This window comes from Mytilus californianus, unplaced genomic scaffold (genome assembly GCF_021869535.1).
Source record: "Mytilus californianus isolate M0D057914Y unplaced genomic scaffold, xbMytCali1.0.p SCAF_15, whole genome shotgun sequence".
NCBI classification, from domain to species: Eukaryota; Metazoa; Mollusca; class Bivalvia; order Mytilida; family Mytilidae; genus Mytilus; species Mytilus californianus.
Window position 1 is genome coordinate 26,725,929 of NW_026262637.1, and position 17,532 is coordinate 26,743,460.

A 17,532-nucleotide genomic window follows, 5' to 3' on the forward strand; every position below is an offset into this window, starting at 1 on the left:
TTAAATTGAAGTCGGGAGCTGGCAATTCAGTAACTGCTAGAAGTCCTTTGTTAATAAATGTTTATCATTGGCACTAACAAACTAGTTTAACCCTGCCACATTCTGTATGTGCCAAGTCAGGAGCCTGTAATTCAGTGGTTGTTGTATATCATATTTGTTTTTCGTTCATTATTTTGTACATAAATCAGGCCGTTTGTTTTCTCGTTTGAATTGTTTTACATTTGTCATTTCTGGGCCTTTTATAGCTGACTATGCAGTATGGGTTTTGCTCATTGTTGAAGGCTGTACAGTGACCTATAGTTGTAAACTTCTATGTCATTTGGTCTCTGGTGGAGAGTTGTCTCATAGGCAATTATACCACATCTTCTTATTTTTAGGGTGAGCTTTAGCCATCACTTGGCGTCCCTTGTCGTCCGTCATCTTCGTAATCCGTCTGGTGTAAACTATTTCAAACATCTTCTCCTCTGAAACTACTGAATAAATTCCAACCAAACTTAAGCTGAATAATCCTTAGGGTATCTAGAATAAAGTTTGTGTTTTATTTTCTGTTTCGTCAAAAAACATGGCAGCCATGGCTAAAAATAGAACATAGGGGTAAAATGCAGTTTTTGGCTTATATCTAAAAAAAAAAAAAGGAGTTACAACAAATCTGACATGGGGTAAAAGTGTTCATTAGGTGAAGTTATTTCAGCCCTGAAATTATCAGATGAATCTAATAACCCATTGTTGGGTTGCTGCCACTAAATTGGTAATCTTAAGGAAATTTTGCAGTTATTATACGCCCGTTTACGGGACGTATTATGGTATACCGTTGTCCGTCTGTCCATCCGTCCGTCTGTCCGTCCGTCGTCAACATGTCGGACATTAACTCAAAAACGCTTTAACCAATTTGCATAAACCTTTGGTGAATTTTTTATATCTATTGACGTGAGCTCCCTTTCGTTTTTTATAAATTTTAGATTTTACGTTTCCGAGTTATGGGGTTTTATTCATTAAAAAAAGGGGGATTTTCCAGCTTTCGGACAATAACTCAAGAATGCTTTCACCAACTTGCAAGAAATTTTGGTTAATTGTTTATATCTATAGACATGAGCTCCCTTTTGATTTTTATAAATTTTAGATTTTACATTTCCAAGTTACTGGGTTTTATTCATAAAAAAAAAAGGGGGGATTTTCCAGTTTTCGGACAATAACTCAAAAATGCTTTCAGCAATTCTCATGAAACTTTGATGAATTGTTGATATCTATTGATGTAAGCTCCCTTTAGAATTTTATAAATTTTAGATTTCCGAGTTATGGGGTTTTATTCATTAAAAAAGGGGGGATTTTCCAGTTTTCAGACAATAACTCAAAAATGCTTTCAGCAATTCTTATGAAACTTTGGTGAATTGTTTATATCTATTGATGTAAGCTCCCTTTAGAATTTTATAAATTTTATTTGTTTATAGTCTGACAACAGATTTACTAAGTATTGCGCAACAGCATAGTGTATTGCACAACAGCAAGAAATCTTTAATTGAATATAAATTCAATTCATATAACCAATTTCAAGTTCTTTGACTACATTTATTCAGAAACCTATAATATGTCAAATATTTAATTACAATCCAAATTCAGACCTGTATCAAGCTTGAATATTGTGTCCATTTTTGCCTCAACTGTTCAGGGTTGGACCTCTGCGGGCGTATCCAGCTGCGCTCAGTGAAGCAGTTTATTGGTTACTTTCTTGAATAGTATTAATGATAAAAGATAAACTGTAAACAGCAAATACAAATATGTTCAGCAAAGTAAGATCTACAAATAAGTTTATATGACCAAAATTGTCAATTGACCCCTTAAGGAGTATTGCCCTTTGAGGACAATTTTACACAATTTATTTATCATGTTTTCTAACTTTAAAAAATCTTCTTCTCTGAAACTACTATACCAATTCCAACCAAACTATTTGGTAATTTTAAGGAAATTTTGCAGTTTTTGGTTATTATCTTGAATAGTATTATTGATAAAGATAAACTGTAAACAGCAAATACAAATATGTTCAGCAAAGTAAGATCTACAAATAAGTTTATACGACCAAAATTGTCAATTGACCCCTTAAGGAGTATTGCCCTTTGAGGACAATTTTACACAATTTGTTTATCATGTTTTCTAACTTTAAAAATCTTCTCCTCTGAAACTATTGAACCAATTCCAACCAAACTTAAGCTGAATGATCCTTAGGGTATCTAGGATGAAGAATGTGTTTTATTTTCTGTTTCGTCAAAAAACATGGCCGCCATTGCTAAAATTAGAACATAGGGGTAAAATGCAGTTTTTGGCTAATATATCTCAAACACTTAAGCAATATCTGATGAGAGGTTAAAATGTTCATTAGGCCAAGTTCTATCAGCCATGAAATTTTTCAGACGAATCTAACATTGTTGGGTTGCTGCCACTAAATTGGTAATTTTAAGGAATTTTGCAGTTTTTGGTTTTTATCTTGAGTATTATTAATGATAAAGATAAACTGTGAACAGCAAAAATGTTCAGCAAAGTAAGATCTACAAATAAGTTTATATGACCAAAATTGTCAAATGTGTCCTTAAGGAGTTATTACCCTTTAAAGACATTTTTTCACAATTTGTTCATCTTGTTTGCTTACTTTAAAAAACTTCTCCTTTGAAACTGCTGAATCAATTTCAGCCAAACTTGGGCTGAATGAGTTTCAGAGTATCTAGTATAAATTTTGTATTTTATTTTCTTGTACGTCAAGAAAACTAGCCACTATGGCTAAAATGGAACATAGGGGTAAAACGTATTTCTTTGCTTTTGAAGAAAATATGACAGATACAAAGAACATCTCAATGGAATTTTTAAGCCACTCATTAATATATATTAAAAAGCAAAAATAATCATTTATGAAAGATTTAAGCAAAAAATTACAGGTGAGCGATTCAGGCTCTTGAGAACCTCTTGTTATATTATATTATTTTTTTGATGAAGCGATCCCTTTTAAAACTTAGCTAATATTGTCAATTAATAAATAAATTAATTAAATTCTTCATGTACTTGGATATGCTGTATCTAACTGTGTATTTAGATTTTGGATATTGGACCATATAGTTAAAGTCCAATTTCAAATTTTTGAGTTCTTTGACCACATTCATTCTGTGTCAGAATCCTATGCTGTGTCAAATATTTATTCACAATCCAAATTCAAATTCAGAGCTGTATCAAACTTGAATGTAGTGTCCATAGACTCCATACTTGCCCCAACTGCTCAGGGTTCGACATCTGTGGTCGTATCGAGCTGCGCCCCATCAGGCATTTTATTATAATTTTGGGATATTTGTGTGTTTCAGAGTTTAGCTTGCCGTCCATTTCGCTGAACAAGTACACATTATTGTTTAGGGGCTAGCTGAAGCCTGCCTATGGGTGAGGGATTTTCTCGCAAAGTTGAAGACCCATTGGTAGCTTTGGGGTGTTTTCTGCTCTTTAGTTGGGTTGTTGTCTCTTTGACACATTCCCCATTTCCATTCTCTTATTTTATTACAAGGCATTATGACTTCATGGGATAATACCTGTTATATTCTTAAAAAATAATTTTGAAAGTAATTTTTGTCCAGATTCTATGACTGAAATGATTATTTATAAAAACTATTTTGGCAAAAGTTGATAATCTACAATCCTAATGTTTGAAAATGTTCTACACTTCATTTCACCTTACAAATTGTCTTCTTCAGCTTGGAGTCCTATCTTTTAAAAATAATTTTCAATGTATTCAGTTCTTTCAAGTTATTGTTTACAATTTCAAAACTGAAGTGATTTTTGTCTCTAACAGTAAACAGTTTTGACAAATGTTTGTATATTTTTCAGGTATGAGGTTGAAGGATGTGAGGTGATCTGGGCCATTAAAAATAAAAGTATATCCAGCACATTTGTAGATCCTGGGGCAGCTGAATTCTTCCTTTCACAACTGAATAAAGACAAATCAAAAGAAGAAGCTCCCTCAAAAAGATTGAAATACACTCTTGAAGGTACATGCTTTTCACATGATTTTTGAAAGAATGATTAAAAGTTTTTGTAGAAATAGGAGAGGGGAATGACATGCTTTTAGGTGTAATACAGTACCACCAAATCATAGTACGTCATATCCGGAAAAAGGGTCGAAAAAAAATATTCCCTTGAATATGCCTGTTTACAAATGGAAAAATTGCTGAATTTTTCGTTTGTGTTCTCTAACTTAAGTTAGCCTCAAACAAATGTTATGAGACTTATACACAATACTTATTACCACAAAACTCAGATCAAGTACAAATTAGGGTAGCGTCTCTTTTACCATTCTTCAGTTATGTCCCTTTATAATTTTATATGACATGCAAGCGGGGGCATCATCGGTGTCCCATGGACACATTCGCCATTTATTTTATTTGGTGTTTCTATAGAATATTTTGGAAACTTGAGGTTAACATGGTTACTAAAGCTTGTTACACAGGAAAAAAAGGGGTGAACATCTGATTGGTTAACTTCCAGTGATGGTTATTTTCTTATATGCAATAAAATGTTATGTGAAATTTTGTCTATAGTACTGGGCAGGATAAAACTTGACTCATGCCAAGTATTTCTTTATTTGAAACAAAGATAAATTCTGCACAATTTTTTGAAAAGTGCAAATTTAACAAAGACTAATAGGGGAAAAACAATGGTGGTATTACACCTTTAGGATGTGGAATATTCTTGCATTATCATTATCATCCCATGTTTAATTTTCTGATATGGTATGTTTATTTTTGAGTTCACTAGATACACAATTGTTATTAAATATGCAGTTATTTTAAAATCCATACATGTCAATTTCATGTAGTATATAAAGCCCTAATCCATCAGTAATGCTTACAGAAGTTTTTCCTCGTGTGTTTCAGATGACAAATCATCAGCAAGTTCCACAACAAAATTAGGAGGAGCTCTTGGTCCAGACTGGTCAACTCATTTACATATGACTGGTTCAATGCAGGTTTGCTTGTTTTATTGGACTCTGAAAAAATTATGAATAAAAAGAGTTATGGGCTTTAGTCCAATAACCTGAAGATACAGAAGCAAACAACATCCAGAGGTCGACATACAGTTATCAATAGACAAGTGTATATGTACAGTATGTTCAGAGTGGTGACATACAGTCTTAAATGATAGACAACTGTCTATAAAATATGTTCACTGAAACAACTGAATTTAGTTTCTCTTGAAACAAAAAGAATTAAGAATCATGCAAAATGTGATTCATAGGTGGAAAGTCTTCAAATGAAATTATTTTATTTCATATTTAGGGTTCGAAAGTCTGTCGAAAGTTATGCATATTTTTCTATATTAACCCATACCAGGTAAAAGATAAAATTCTATAGAATGGATTATAAAACTTATACTGAAGGAGATATCTCCTATCTTATCCTTTAGAAAGTATAGTAAATGCAGGAATCTGATGATCAGTAGTTGTCGTTTGTTGATGTGGTTCATAAGTGTTTCTCGTTTCTCTTTGTTTATATAGATTAGACCGTTGGTTTTCCCATTTGAATGGTTTTAGACTAGTAATTTTTGGGGCCCTTTATAGCTTACTGTTCGATGTGAGCCAAGGCTCCGTGTTGAAGACCGTACTTTGACCTAAAATGGTTTACTTTTATGAATTTTGACTTGGATGGAGAGTTGTCTCATTGGCACTCATACCACATCTTCTTATATCTAATGCCATTTATCTGTCCTGGGAAGGCAGTAAATGGAAAAAATTTATTCATTCTTTTCATTTACACCCATATTTAAACTGATTGACAAAAATAAACATATGTAGACTAACATGAGTTGTATCACAAAATTTAGATTTTGTATGATTCTTATATGGACTTTTACTGTACCAGTATTTTAAAAGACAAAAGTGTGAGACGAAAATTTGATTTGAAAATCTGTTTTCCTAGGCCTGTTATGGCAGACAAAAAGAAGTTAGATTTATTATGCTTACCTGAACAATTTTAAAAGGGAAAGCATGGATGATAACTTGAGAAAGAATCCTTTGAATAGGATATTATAACTTACTATCTTCCATGAAATACAGGTCAATATGAATTTTAGATAAGGACATGCATGTGGGGTATATCTTATAATTTATTATATTACTATCAAATAGAAGATCAGATAAGTTTACAATGTTACCATGCAACACATTAACCTTGCTAGAGGGTTTTGCCCCTCAAGATGGTAAAATTTATGGTTTCTGCATGATATTTTGCTTATGGCTTATATAATGAGAGTATTTTTATGCCCCCGCCGTAGCAAAGGGGGCATTAAGTTTTACCCTTGTCTGTCTGTACGTCCGTACGTCCCAAAGTTGGTTTCCGTTTTCTAACTTTAGTTTGCCTCAACCAAATGTTATGGCACTTATACACAATGCTTATTACCACAAAACACAGATCAAGTTTGAATTTTGGTGGCGTCACTTTAACCGTTCTAGAGTTATGCCCCTTTACAAATGGAAAAATTGCTGAATTTTTCATTCCGTTCTCTAACTTTAATTTGCCTCAACCAAATGCTATGAAACTTATACATAATGCTTATTACCACAAAACACAGATCAAGTTTGAATTTTGGTGGTGTCACTTTAACCGTTCTAGAGTTATGCCCCTTTACAAATGGAAAAATTCCTGATTTTTTTGTTTCCTTTCCCTTACTTTAGTTTGCCTCAACCAAATGCTATGAAACTTATACACAATGCTTATTAGCACAAAATACAGATCAAGTTTGAATTATGGTGGTGTCACTTTAACCGTTCTAGAGTTATGCCCCTTTACAAATGGAAAAATTGCTGAATTGTTTGTTCCGTTCTCTAACTTTAGTTTGCCTCAACCAAATGTTATGAAACTTATACACAATGCTTTTTACCACAAAATACAGATCAAGTTTGAATTTTTGTGGTGTCACTTTAATTTAGTTTGTCTCAACCAGATGTTATAAAACTTATACACAACGGTTCTAGAGTTATGCGTGTTTACAAATAGAAAAATTGCTGAATTTTTTGTTTCTGTTCTCTACCTAAGTTAGCCTCTACCAAATGTTATGAGACTTACACACAATGCTTATTACCACAAAACTCAGATCAAGTTCAAATTTGGGTAGCGTCACTTTTACCTTTCTTCAGTTATGTCCCTTTATAACTATATGATATGCAAGCGGGGGCATCATCTGTGTCCACATGTGGACACTATCCACATTTTCTTTAAAGCTTTAGATCTTGCACTTATTCAAAGTGAGTTATTTATCAACTTCCACAAAAAGGAGGTTAAGCAAGCACTGTAATGTCAATTAAACCTTAATGGCATTTTCTTCATAACTCCCACTGAAAAAAATAATACTATTTACTCTGAATTATCTTACAGCAGTGAAATCTGAAGATTTTTTACCATTTTTAGCTGACCTGCTATGTGAGCTTTTCCCATCACTTGGCATCCATTGTCTGTCGTCGTCATAGTTGTCTGTTAACTTTTACATAGATCATCTCCTCTGAAACTACTCGCCCAAATTTAACCAAACTTGGCCACAATCCTCAATGGGGTATCAAAATGTGTCCAATGACCCTGCATGCTGGCAAACATGGCCAACATGGCTTAAAATAGAACATTTGGATAAAATGCAAATTTTGTCTATTATCTTGAAAACCACTATAGATATAGAAAATTTGACAATGCAAAAATGTTAACCCTTTCAACGCTATACACGGCATATGCCGCGATGAAGTACGCCGCCCTCCACTGCTGTTCGCAGCATATGTTGCGATTACGATGGATTTTTCATCCAGACTCGTAACCATTTGGTATTCATTTGGGACCTCTCTAATTTTTCCTTGTATGAATCGAGGATATACAAGGTCCCGTTTGCGCTTGAAAACGTGGGAATTTTAATGGTAAAAGCATGCAGTAGAAGAAAAATTAAAAAAAATATTTTGACAACTGCAAATGGCGGAAATCGAAAAAGACGCTGTAAATATGGAAATATTTCAGCATTTCTTTGGCGAAACTGACAACGAGGAATAGTTAAAAGGTTTCCCGTTATTTCAATGTGTTAATTTCATTCAATTTGTGTGGGAAATATGATTTGGTCGATCTTTACGAGACGTAGAAAAAGGGGGGGAAACGGAGGTTGATTGAAAATTTTGAGGACGGAGCCACTTATTTGCGCCACATTTACATTATACGTTGTGTATGGTGCAAATACGCTACGGAATCGAGCAACTGGTGTCGTCTTAATTATATGGCAGATAAAACATCAAAATAAATGAAGATTAAAAGTTGTTTTTATTCAAAATTCAACACAAATACAATAATTTACACCTTTTACCTGTTAATTACCTGAAAATGCAGGTAGCTTGATGAAAACTTTACTAAAATAATTGCATAACATTACAGTTCATGCTCTCCTGAGCATTTTTCATGCACTAACTTTGTCTGTATCTCTAATAATAAAAAAGATACAGCAGTCTGAAAAGGAATATAATGTTCTAATGAATGAACACAAAAAAAATGCAGCAGCAGCAGCCATTTTTCTATTTTTTTGTGTAGCGTTGAAAGGGTTAAGAATGATAAGATATACCTAATGTCTATTGACATCAAAACTGTCAGATGACTTCTTGTAGGAGTTATTGCCCTTAAACAACAAATTTAACCATTTTTTTTTTAATTTTGTCTATTGTCGTGAAAATTATAATAGATATTATTGGTGTTATTACCCTTTAATGAAGATTTTTATATTTTTTTTGTGTTTATGCCTAATATCTGAAAAACTATAATAGATAAATAGATAAATAGAAACCTAAATAAGCAAGAATGATCAACAAGACAAGATCTACAAATAAGTGAATAAGGTTGAAATCATTTGACGACCCCTTATTGGAGTTATAACCCTTTGATGATGATGTTTTCCAATTTGTGTGTTTTCGCCTAATATCTGAAAAACTATAATAGATAGATAGAAACTTATTTATGCAAAAATGATCAGCAAGACCAGATCTACTATACATCTTGTGGATAATTTTCAATTGCAGTTTTATTTGACAAAAAACTTATCTCCACAATGTCTTAGATTTCAACTAAGTATAGACTTTGTTCACACGAGCTAAATATTGAATATGGTAGATTCATAAAAAGAGCAAGAAATGAAAGATTATGTATTTAATGTAACCGTGGTGATATCGAAGATGAACTCATTTTATTTTAAAATGTCCAAAATATGACAATATAAGAAAATTGTATATTGAAAGGTATTATTATACAAATGCATCCGTTTTTAAATTGGTTCAGATATTGTCAACAAAGAATGTATCCGAATTGTCTAATTTAGGAAATTATTTAAAATATGCCACAGATATTAAATTTTCAGGACAATCCTTTGAATGATTTATACTATGTAGTCTTGCCTCTGATTGTATTTAAAATGTTCTGTTATGATATACACGCATATATTTATGATATACTTATAAGCTGTATTGCTTCTGGTTTGAAATAAACAAACTAACTAAACTAATAAGTCTACTGGCCATAATTATCAGTTCACTCCTTATTGGAATTATTGTTCTTTAATGGCGATTCTTAGTGTTCTGTTCTGCTGATTATCTTGAAAAATATTATAGATAGATAGCCAATTTATATAGCAAAAATGATTAACAAGACAAGAGATTTTTGTCATGAAGTCTATTGTTTGAGAGTGTCCATTGTAGAAGGTGCACATGTATAGACCTAGTTGAGCGACACAGGCTCTTAAGAGGTTCTAGTTTAATATGACATATATAAGAATTCATAGTTTATTAATAAAATCTTAAAGGGTATATGAAAGTTTTATTTGTAATAAAAGTATAATTTTTGATTAATATCAATAATCCTGTATAGAGAATATATGACCTTTATAAACTATATTAACAATGTGGATTAATTTATCATTAATTTTGACAGATAGTGAATGTGGTCAGCTTTTATGAACAAATTATTCTCTTTGCAATCCTCAATGTAATCTTTTGTGTCTATCCCACATGTTGAAGACTTTTATCCTTTGACAAAGTACAAGGTATGATGAGACCCTTAAGTAATGAAAAGTTTAAAATATGTTCATCTTTTTGAAATTATATATCTGTTTGATTGCTCCAAAAAAATCTGATGACCTGAGCAAATTTAAAAATGTGAAATTTGATGTCACAATGGTGGCACATGTATCTCTTAATTGACATCTAAATTATATTGATTTAAAATTTATTGATTTAAATTATATTAATTAAACTTATTTTGATTTAAATTCCATTAACATACTTGGAAAATCTTCTTATTGCATATTATTTGTTAGATAAGGCTTAATATATCCTTCAATTATTTTGAGGATCACAAAATGAGGCAATTTCTAGCTTACTTTGGGGTTATGCGGTTACTGTTGTCACAATATGTCAGTCAAATAGCATCCCTTTAATTTTCACTGAAACCACTCATTCAATTTCAATTAAACTTGGCAGGAAAAGATTTAAGGAAGGTCCTCTACATATAATACTCATTTGGTTTCAATCAGATAAAAGACATGGCCACATGATGCAATCCTTGATTCTGATAGGCCAATTTTCAAAATATTCTGCTATGCTGCATCAAGGCAAAATGTTTTAACACTTTAAATGAGATTTACCATGGGGACCAAATGTGCTCCTCTTTTTACCAAATTTTAGTTTAAAATCTACAAGAAAGACTCAAAACAGTGAAGAAAACTGTTACATGTGCTTTACTTTAGTTAAATATTTTAAACAGACAATGGCCATAATTACCAACTGTAAACTGTAAAAAAAATGTGTTTGTTGAAAAAATACCATTTTTTAAGTTCCATTTGCCTATTATTTCTAAACAAATTTTTAAAACACTTTTTTAAGTTTTATGATTCATTGTTGATATTTTTATGGAACATCAATATAAATAGCATCTTCGTAGTTGATATTAGTTTTATAATTACATGTATCTGATAATGATGAGTTACAGATAACCTATGAGTTTAGTTTTGGTTGACCTTATTATGGACATTAGACCTAGAAATTTCAATTAATTATTAGTTTCTTCTCAATATTATCCTTCTTTGTTCATATTGAGCTGGTATTTTGGTTATAATTGTATAATGATCGGTTTCATATTACATGTATGTTTCAATCATCTGGTTGACTTACTCTTTACTTTCGACATAGAAAAATCGTGAAAATAATAATTTTCTTTTCCTTTATGGACTTCCTCAAAGATAATGAGGTGAAATTTGGCATATTAATGTATTTAGAAGTTGCAAATTATATTTGTGTTTTGCTACTGTTACATCTTTGAACCTAATTAGGGCCATTGGACTTGAAAAATCATGAAAATAATAATTTTCTTTTCCTGTATGGCTTTCCTTGAAGAAAATGAGATGATATTTGGCATTTTTATTGTATTGAGAAGTTATAAATTATATTTGTGTTTTGCTACAGTTCCTTCTTTGGACTTAATTATAGCTATTGGATTTGGAAACTTTCATGAAAATTATAGCTTACAGGAGTATTATAATGCTAAATAAGTATTGTAGGTGCATTTATTTTTTTGATGGTTAAAGAAAAATTGCTATTTATAATTAATGTTTCGTTGTTTGCTCTTATCAAATTAAAAAAACAATGATTTGAAGGGTTTTCTTTCACTCAAAGAATTGTGTTCAGCATTCAAATGCTATAATAATAGTATCCCCTAGTGTAACACTGTTGGACAATAAAAGTTTGATATGAAGAATGGCATTTCAGAAAAAAGTAATAAAATCAATGTTTTCAACATATTACTACAGTACTACAGTACTTCAGTACTTCCATGCAGCAGACAAAAAAAATCTGTTGAACAATGTCACCAAGTTTTACTGAAAAAAGAATTTCAAAAATCAGATTAAATTTAATCATTGTAACCTTGGTAATCTTAATGATTGTTTTATTTCTGAAAAATCATGAGATATTAGATTAATTTTGCCTTTTAAGGATAAAAGATACATAAATGTTAAGATTTATCAGACTTAATGAGCATTTCAGAGTAAAAAATGTCGTAGAAAATGACCTTATTGAATTTAAACAATAGCAGACAGGGAAAAATAAAGGATTGTCCATTAACTGGAAGATCCTGTTCAAAGGTTAAAAAATTATAAAGCAAAAATTGATAGTTATCTGTTCTTTTAGGAACAATGTACAAAATATTCTTTTATTTTCACTGCTGATGAGACCCAAACTGCATACATGTATTTTTGGAATGCAAAATGAGGAAGCATGTATTAATAGGTGTTTCTTCCATTATGAAAAAATAATTGTAAAAAAATCAATTCTTAAATCAGGAAAAGAAAATTATCAGAAAAAATTTGGTGCACTATGGTTAGGTATTGGTAGATGAAAAAGATCAGTATATTAAGCCTTTAAAAAGGCAAACCTTAATTCAGTTATAAAAAATCAAAACAACACAATATAAATTTCATGAGTTCGAGGTACTTTTCTGAATTTCCCTACATCAGGAACTCTCAAAGCCGAATATTTGAAAGCCAAGAATGTATATGAGCTTAAACAGTTGAAGAGCTGCTTATTTGACCTCAAAATTGCTGGCAGTAAAATGGCTATCCATTCAATCTGCTCAGATAAATACAAAACAATAGATAGACAAATAAGTGTGTAAGATACAGTAAACCTTAGATACATAAATAAGAGTGTAGGAAACAGCAAACCTTAGATACATAAAGAAGTGTGTAGGATACAGCAAACCTTAGATACACAAATAAGTGTGTAGGAAACAGCAAACCTTAGATACACAAATAAGTGTGTAGGAAACAGCAAACCTTAGATACACAAATAAGTGTGTAGGAAACAGCAAACCTTAGATACACAAATAAGTGTGTAAAATAAGTAAACCTTAAAAATTATATTCATAAATAAGTGTGTAAGATACAGCAATCCTAAGATACATGAATAAGTGTGTAAGATACAGCAAACCTTGATTACACACATAAGTGTGTAAGGTACAGCAAACCTTAGATACATAAATACGTATGTAAGATTGATTTCTATATGCAGCCACTCTATATTCTTTCATGTTGAAGATAGTCATGTCACCTGTGTAAAATTGATCATACACTTTCAAAGGTTAACTATAATTAGAAATAGAACATTGGAATACCATAATACTGACTACAGTTACAGGTTATTTTAACAAATATTTGTGAATCAATCCTATAATGGTAAAAAGGTCCGATTTACCCATTTACTAAAATGGCTGCCATATTTGTAAATATAAATATTTTGTATAAAATTGTTCAACTCCTCCTAAGCAGCTAAACAGACTGATCAAATTGTATACAGTTGTCAAACACTACATGAGGATAGTCATAAAGGAATTTAGTCACAGTCCTACATGTTGAGTGGAGATGATCAAACTTCCTTACTTCAATATTGTAATATGTGGTAATTGTAGTTCTTTAGTACAACTCCTCCTAAGTGGCTTGACAGATGTTGATGAAGCCTTGCACAGTTGTAGAACACTATCTGAGAAAAGATTTAAGGAATATAATCATGGTCCAGTTTGTTAAAGCCTAAAGGGGAGGTATCTTTTGTGAGTTCACTGAAATTCTAATTTCAATTTATACTTGGCAACTGAGGAATAATTCCTAACTGGAAACCATTAGAATGATGCCTGCTGCTACTTAACAGTTTCACAGAGGGCTTGTGAATGATACATTGAACAAATCTTTGTCCTCACAAACTGCTGGGCCATTTAAAACTAAACAGATATGATCAGTCTAAGGCTTTCTTTCTTTTATTTGATATTCCAAGCAGCTAATTGTCAGTTCCTGTTTCAAAGAGTATGAATGGAAATTCAAAATGGCCACTTATGTTGAACATGTTTTGAATGGTAGAACCTAATGCAAAAACACATTCTCACTGAAATCATGAGGGACAAATTACAACAAACATATTAAAATCATTCATGAGGAGAAGTTAAAAACAATTGATTCAATCTGACAATGAAAACTTGGCTTGTAGGTAAATAAAAAACTTTTCAGTGGAACCTTGTTATACTCATAGAAAGAATTATTCCCAGAAAGACATTAGCTATTCATAGAAACATTTAAAAATGTCAGTTATTCATACTTAGCAGCAAACTAACCAGTCATCAATGAAACAATTAAACAACAAGTTGCAACAGTCAATCAGATGATAACTTTTGATATAATATGTCTTGTGTTACAGACCTCACATCAAGTCCATGTGGAGTATCTTGTAGAAATTCAGAAACTATTTAGTCCGGAAGAATTTGAGTCAGCTGGTCTGTCAGAATCTGAGGTACCAGAAAGTTTTATCTGTGGTGAGTATCCATCCATGACACAAAATCAGTATGTGCATAACAAAAAACACAAAAAGCAAAGGAACAGCACTTTTATTGCTGTTTTTCATCTCAAAGTCACAGTGAGGCCTTCAACACAGAGCAAAAAAACTCTCACCTCACTGCATATCATGCCACAACTGTGAATTGAAGAACAAAATTATGGAGTAATATCAATAGAATAAATCTGGCAAAGAAATCAAACATGGACTGATATGATAATAAATGTTTATTTCTCAAAAAGAAGCATAATTTTTTCTGTAATTTTGATGTCTTATACATTTAATTTATTTTTATACGACCGCAAAAATTAAAAATTTTTTGGTCGTATATTGGTATGACGTTGGCGTCGTCGTCGTCGTCGTCGTTGTCGTCGTCGTCGTCATCGTCGTCCGGCGTCGTCTGGCGTCGTCCGAAGACACATTGGTTTTCGCACTCTAACTTTAGTTTAAGTGAATGGATCTCCATGAAATTTCACCATAAGGTTCAATACCACGAAAGGAAGGTTGGGATTGATTTTGGGGGTTATGGTACCAACAGTTAAGGAATTAGGGGCCAAAAAGGGGCCAAAAATAAGCATTTTTGTAATTTTCAGACAATAACTTGTGTGTAAGTGTATAGATCTCTCTGACATTGTACCACAAGGTTCCATATCACAAAGGGAAGGCTGTAATTGATTTTGGGGGTAATTGCCTCAAAATTTTAGGAATTAGGGGCCAAAAAAGGGGCAAAAAACAAGCATTTTTCTAGTTTCATGACAATAACTTGTGTGTAAGTGTTTGGATATTTCTGAAATTGTACTACAAGGTTCCATATCACAAAGGGAAAGCTGGAATTGAGTTTGGGGGTAATTGCCCGAAACGTTTAGGAATTGGGGGCCAAAAAGGGGCCAAAAATAAGCATTTTTCTAGTTTCCAGACAATAACTTGTGTTCAAGTGTATGGATCTCTCTGAAATTGTACTGCAAGGTACCATACCACAAAGGGAAGGCTGGGATTGAGTTTGGGGGTGATGAATCATAAGGGGGTTCAAAAAATTTGGGGGGGGGAGATTTTTTTTTTTTTTTTTTTTCTTTTTTTCCTTTTTTTTTTCTTTTAAAATTTTCCATTTTAAGTTGATTATTTCTGATTTATATTTAAAAGCAAATAATAATGATATGGTAGGAGATACACACCAAACAGGATGTGTAAATTATTATATAATAAGTATTGTGCAATAGCAAGAAATTTTCAATTGCACAGTATTGCACAATAGCAAGAAATCTTCAATTGCACAGTATTGCGCAATAGCAAGAAATCTTCAATTGCACAGTATTGCGCAATAGCAAGAAATATCCAATAGCACAATATTGCGCAATAGCAAGAAATTGTCAATTGTACAGTATTGCGCAATAGCAAGAAATATTCAATTGCACAGTGTTGTGCAAAAGAAGATACTTCGTATAAATTGCTTATTTCTTGATCAATTTCAATGGGGTTTTATTCTTGAATTCTTGGGGTTCTTTAATATGCTGAATCTAACCGTGTATTAAGTTTTTGGATTTTGGGCCCCGTTTTTAAATTGGTCCACATTGAGGTCCAAAGGGTCCAAAATTTAACTTTGTTTGATTTCATCAAAAATTGAATTATTGGGGTTCTTTGATATGCCGAATCTAACCGTGTATTTAGATTTTTAATTTGGGGTCCCGTTTTTTAAATTGGTCTACATTAAGGTCCAAAGGGTCCAAAATTAAACTTAATTTGATTTTAACAAAAATTGAATTCTTGGGGTTCTTTGATATGCTGAATCTAAACATGTGTTTAGATTTTTGATTATGGGCCCAGTTTTCAAGTTGGTCCAAGTTGGGGTCCAAAATTAAACTTTGTTTGATTTCAACAAAAATTGAATATATGGGGTTATTTGATATGCAAAATCTAAACATGTATTTAGATTTTAGATTTTTGGCCCAGTTTTCAAGTTGGTCCAAATTGGGGTCCAAAATTAAACTTTGTTTGATTTCAACAAAAATTGAATATATGGGGTTCTTTGATATGCTGAATCTTACCATGTATTTAGATTTTTTATTTGTGGGCCTGCTATCAAATTGGTTCATATTGAGGTCAAAAGGGTCCAAAATTAAACTTTGTTTGATTTCATAAAAAATTGAATTATTGGGGTTCTTTGATATGCCAAATCTAACTGTGTATTTAGATTTTTAATTTTGGGTCCTGTTTTTTAAATTGGTCTACATTAAGGTCCAAAGGGTCCAAAATTAAACTTAGTTTGATTTTAACAAAAATTGAATTTTTGGGGTTCTTTGATATGCTGAATCTAAACATGTGTTTAGATTTTTAATTATGGGACCAGTTTTCAAGTTGGTCCAAGTTGGGGTCCAAAATTAAACTTTGTTTGATTTCAACAAAAATTGAATATATGGGGTTCTTTGATATGCTGAATCTAAACATGTATTTAGATTTTAGATTTTTGGCCCAGTTTTCAAGTTGGTCCAAATTGGGGTCCAAAATTAAACTTTGTTTGATTTCAACAAAAATTGAATATATGGGGTTCTTTGATATGCTGAATCTTACCATGTATTTAGATTTTTTATTTGTGGGCCCGCTATCAAATTGGTTCATATTGAGGTCAAAAGGGTCCAAAATTAAACTTTGTTTGATTTCATCAAAAATTGAATAATTGGGGTTCTTTGATATGCCAAATCTAACCGTGTTTTTAGATTTTTAATTTTGGGTCCCGTTTTTTAAATTTGTCTACATTAAGGTCCAAAGGGTCCAAAATTAAACTTAGTTTGATTTTAACAAAAATTGAATTCTTCGGGTACTTTGATATGCTGAATCTAAACATGTGTTTAGATTTTTGATTATGGGACCAGTTTTCAAGTTTGTCCAAGTTGGGGTCCAAAATTAAACTTTGTTTGATTTCAACAAAAATTGAATATATGGGGTTCTTTGATATGCTGAATCTAACCATGTATTTTGATTTTGGACATTGGACCATAATAGGTAAATTAAAAAAATTGAAGTTCTTAGACCACATTCTTTCTGTGTCAGAAACCTATGCTGTGTCAAATATTTAATCACAATCCAAATTCAGAGCTGTATCAAGCTTGAATGTTGTGTCCATACTTGCCCCAACT

The 17,532-nt window shown here is 31.9% G+C and overlaps 1 protein-coding gene across 1 annotated transcript in view; it reads left to right on the forward strand.

The window, feature by feature from the left end:
• The window catches only part of LOC127725773 (pyridine nucleotide-disulfide oxidoreductase domain-containing protein 1-like), a 79,106-nt gene that overhangs the window by 52,381 nt on the left and 9,193 nt on the right, over positions 1 to 17,532 (forward strand). The window contains exons 7-9 of the mRNA XM_052233044.1: positions 3,856 to 4,016; positions 4,902 to 4,993; positions 14,267 to 14,381. Of these exons, the coding sequence (XP_052089004.1) occupies positions 3,856 to 4,016; positions 4,902 to 4,993; positions 14,267 to 14,381 (368 nt within the window). The remainder of the gene's footprint in view (positions 1 to 3,855; positions 4,017 to 4,901; positions 4,994 to 14,266; positions 14,382 to 17,532) is intronic.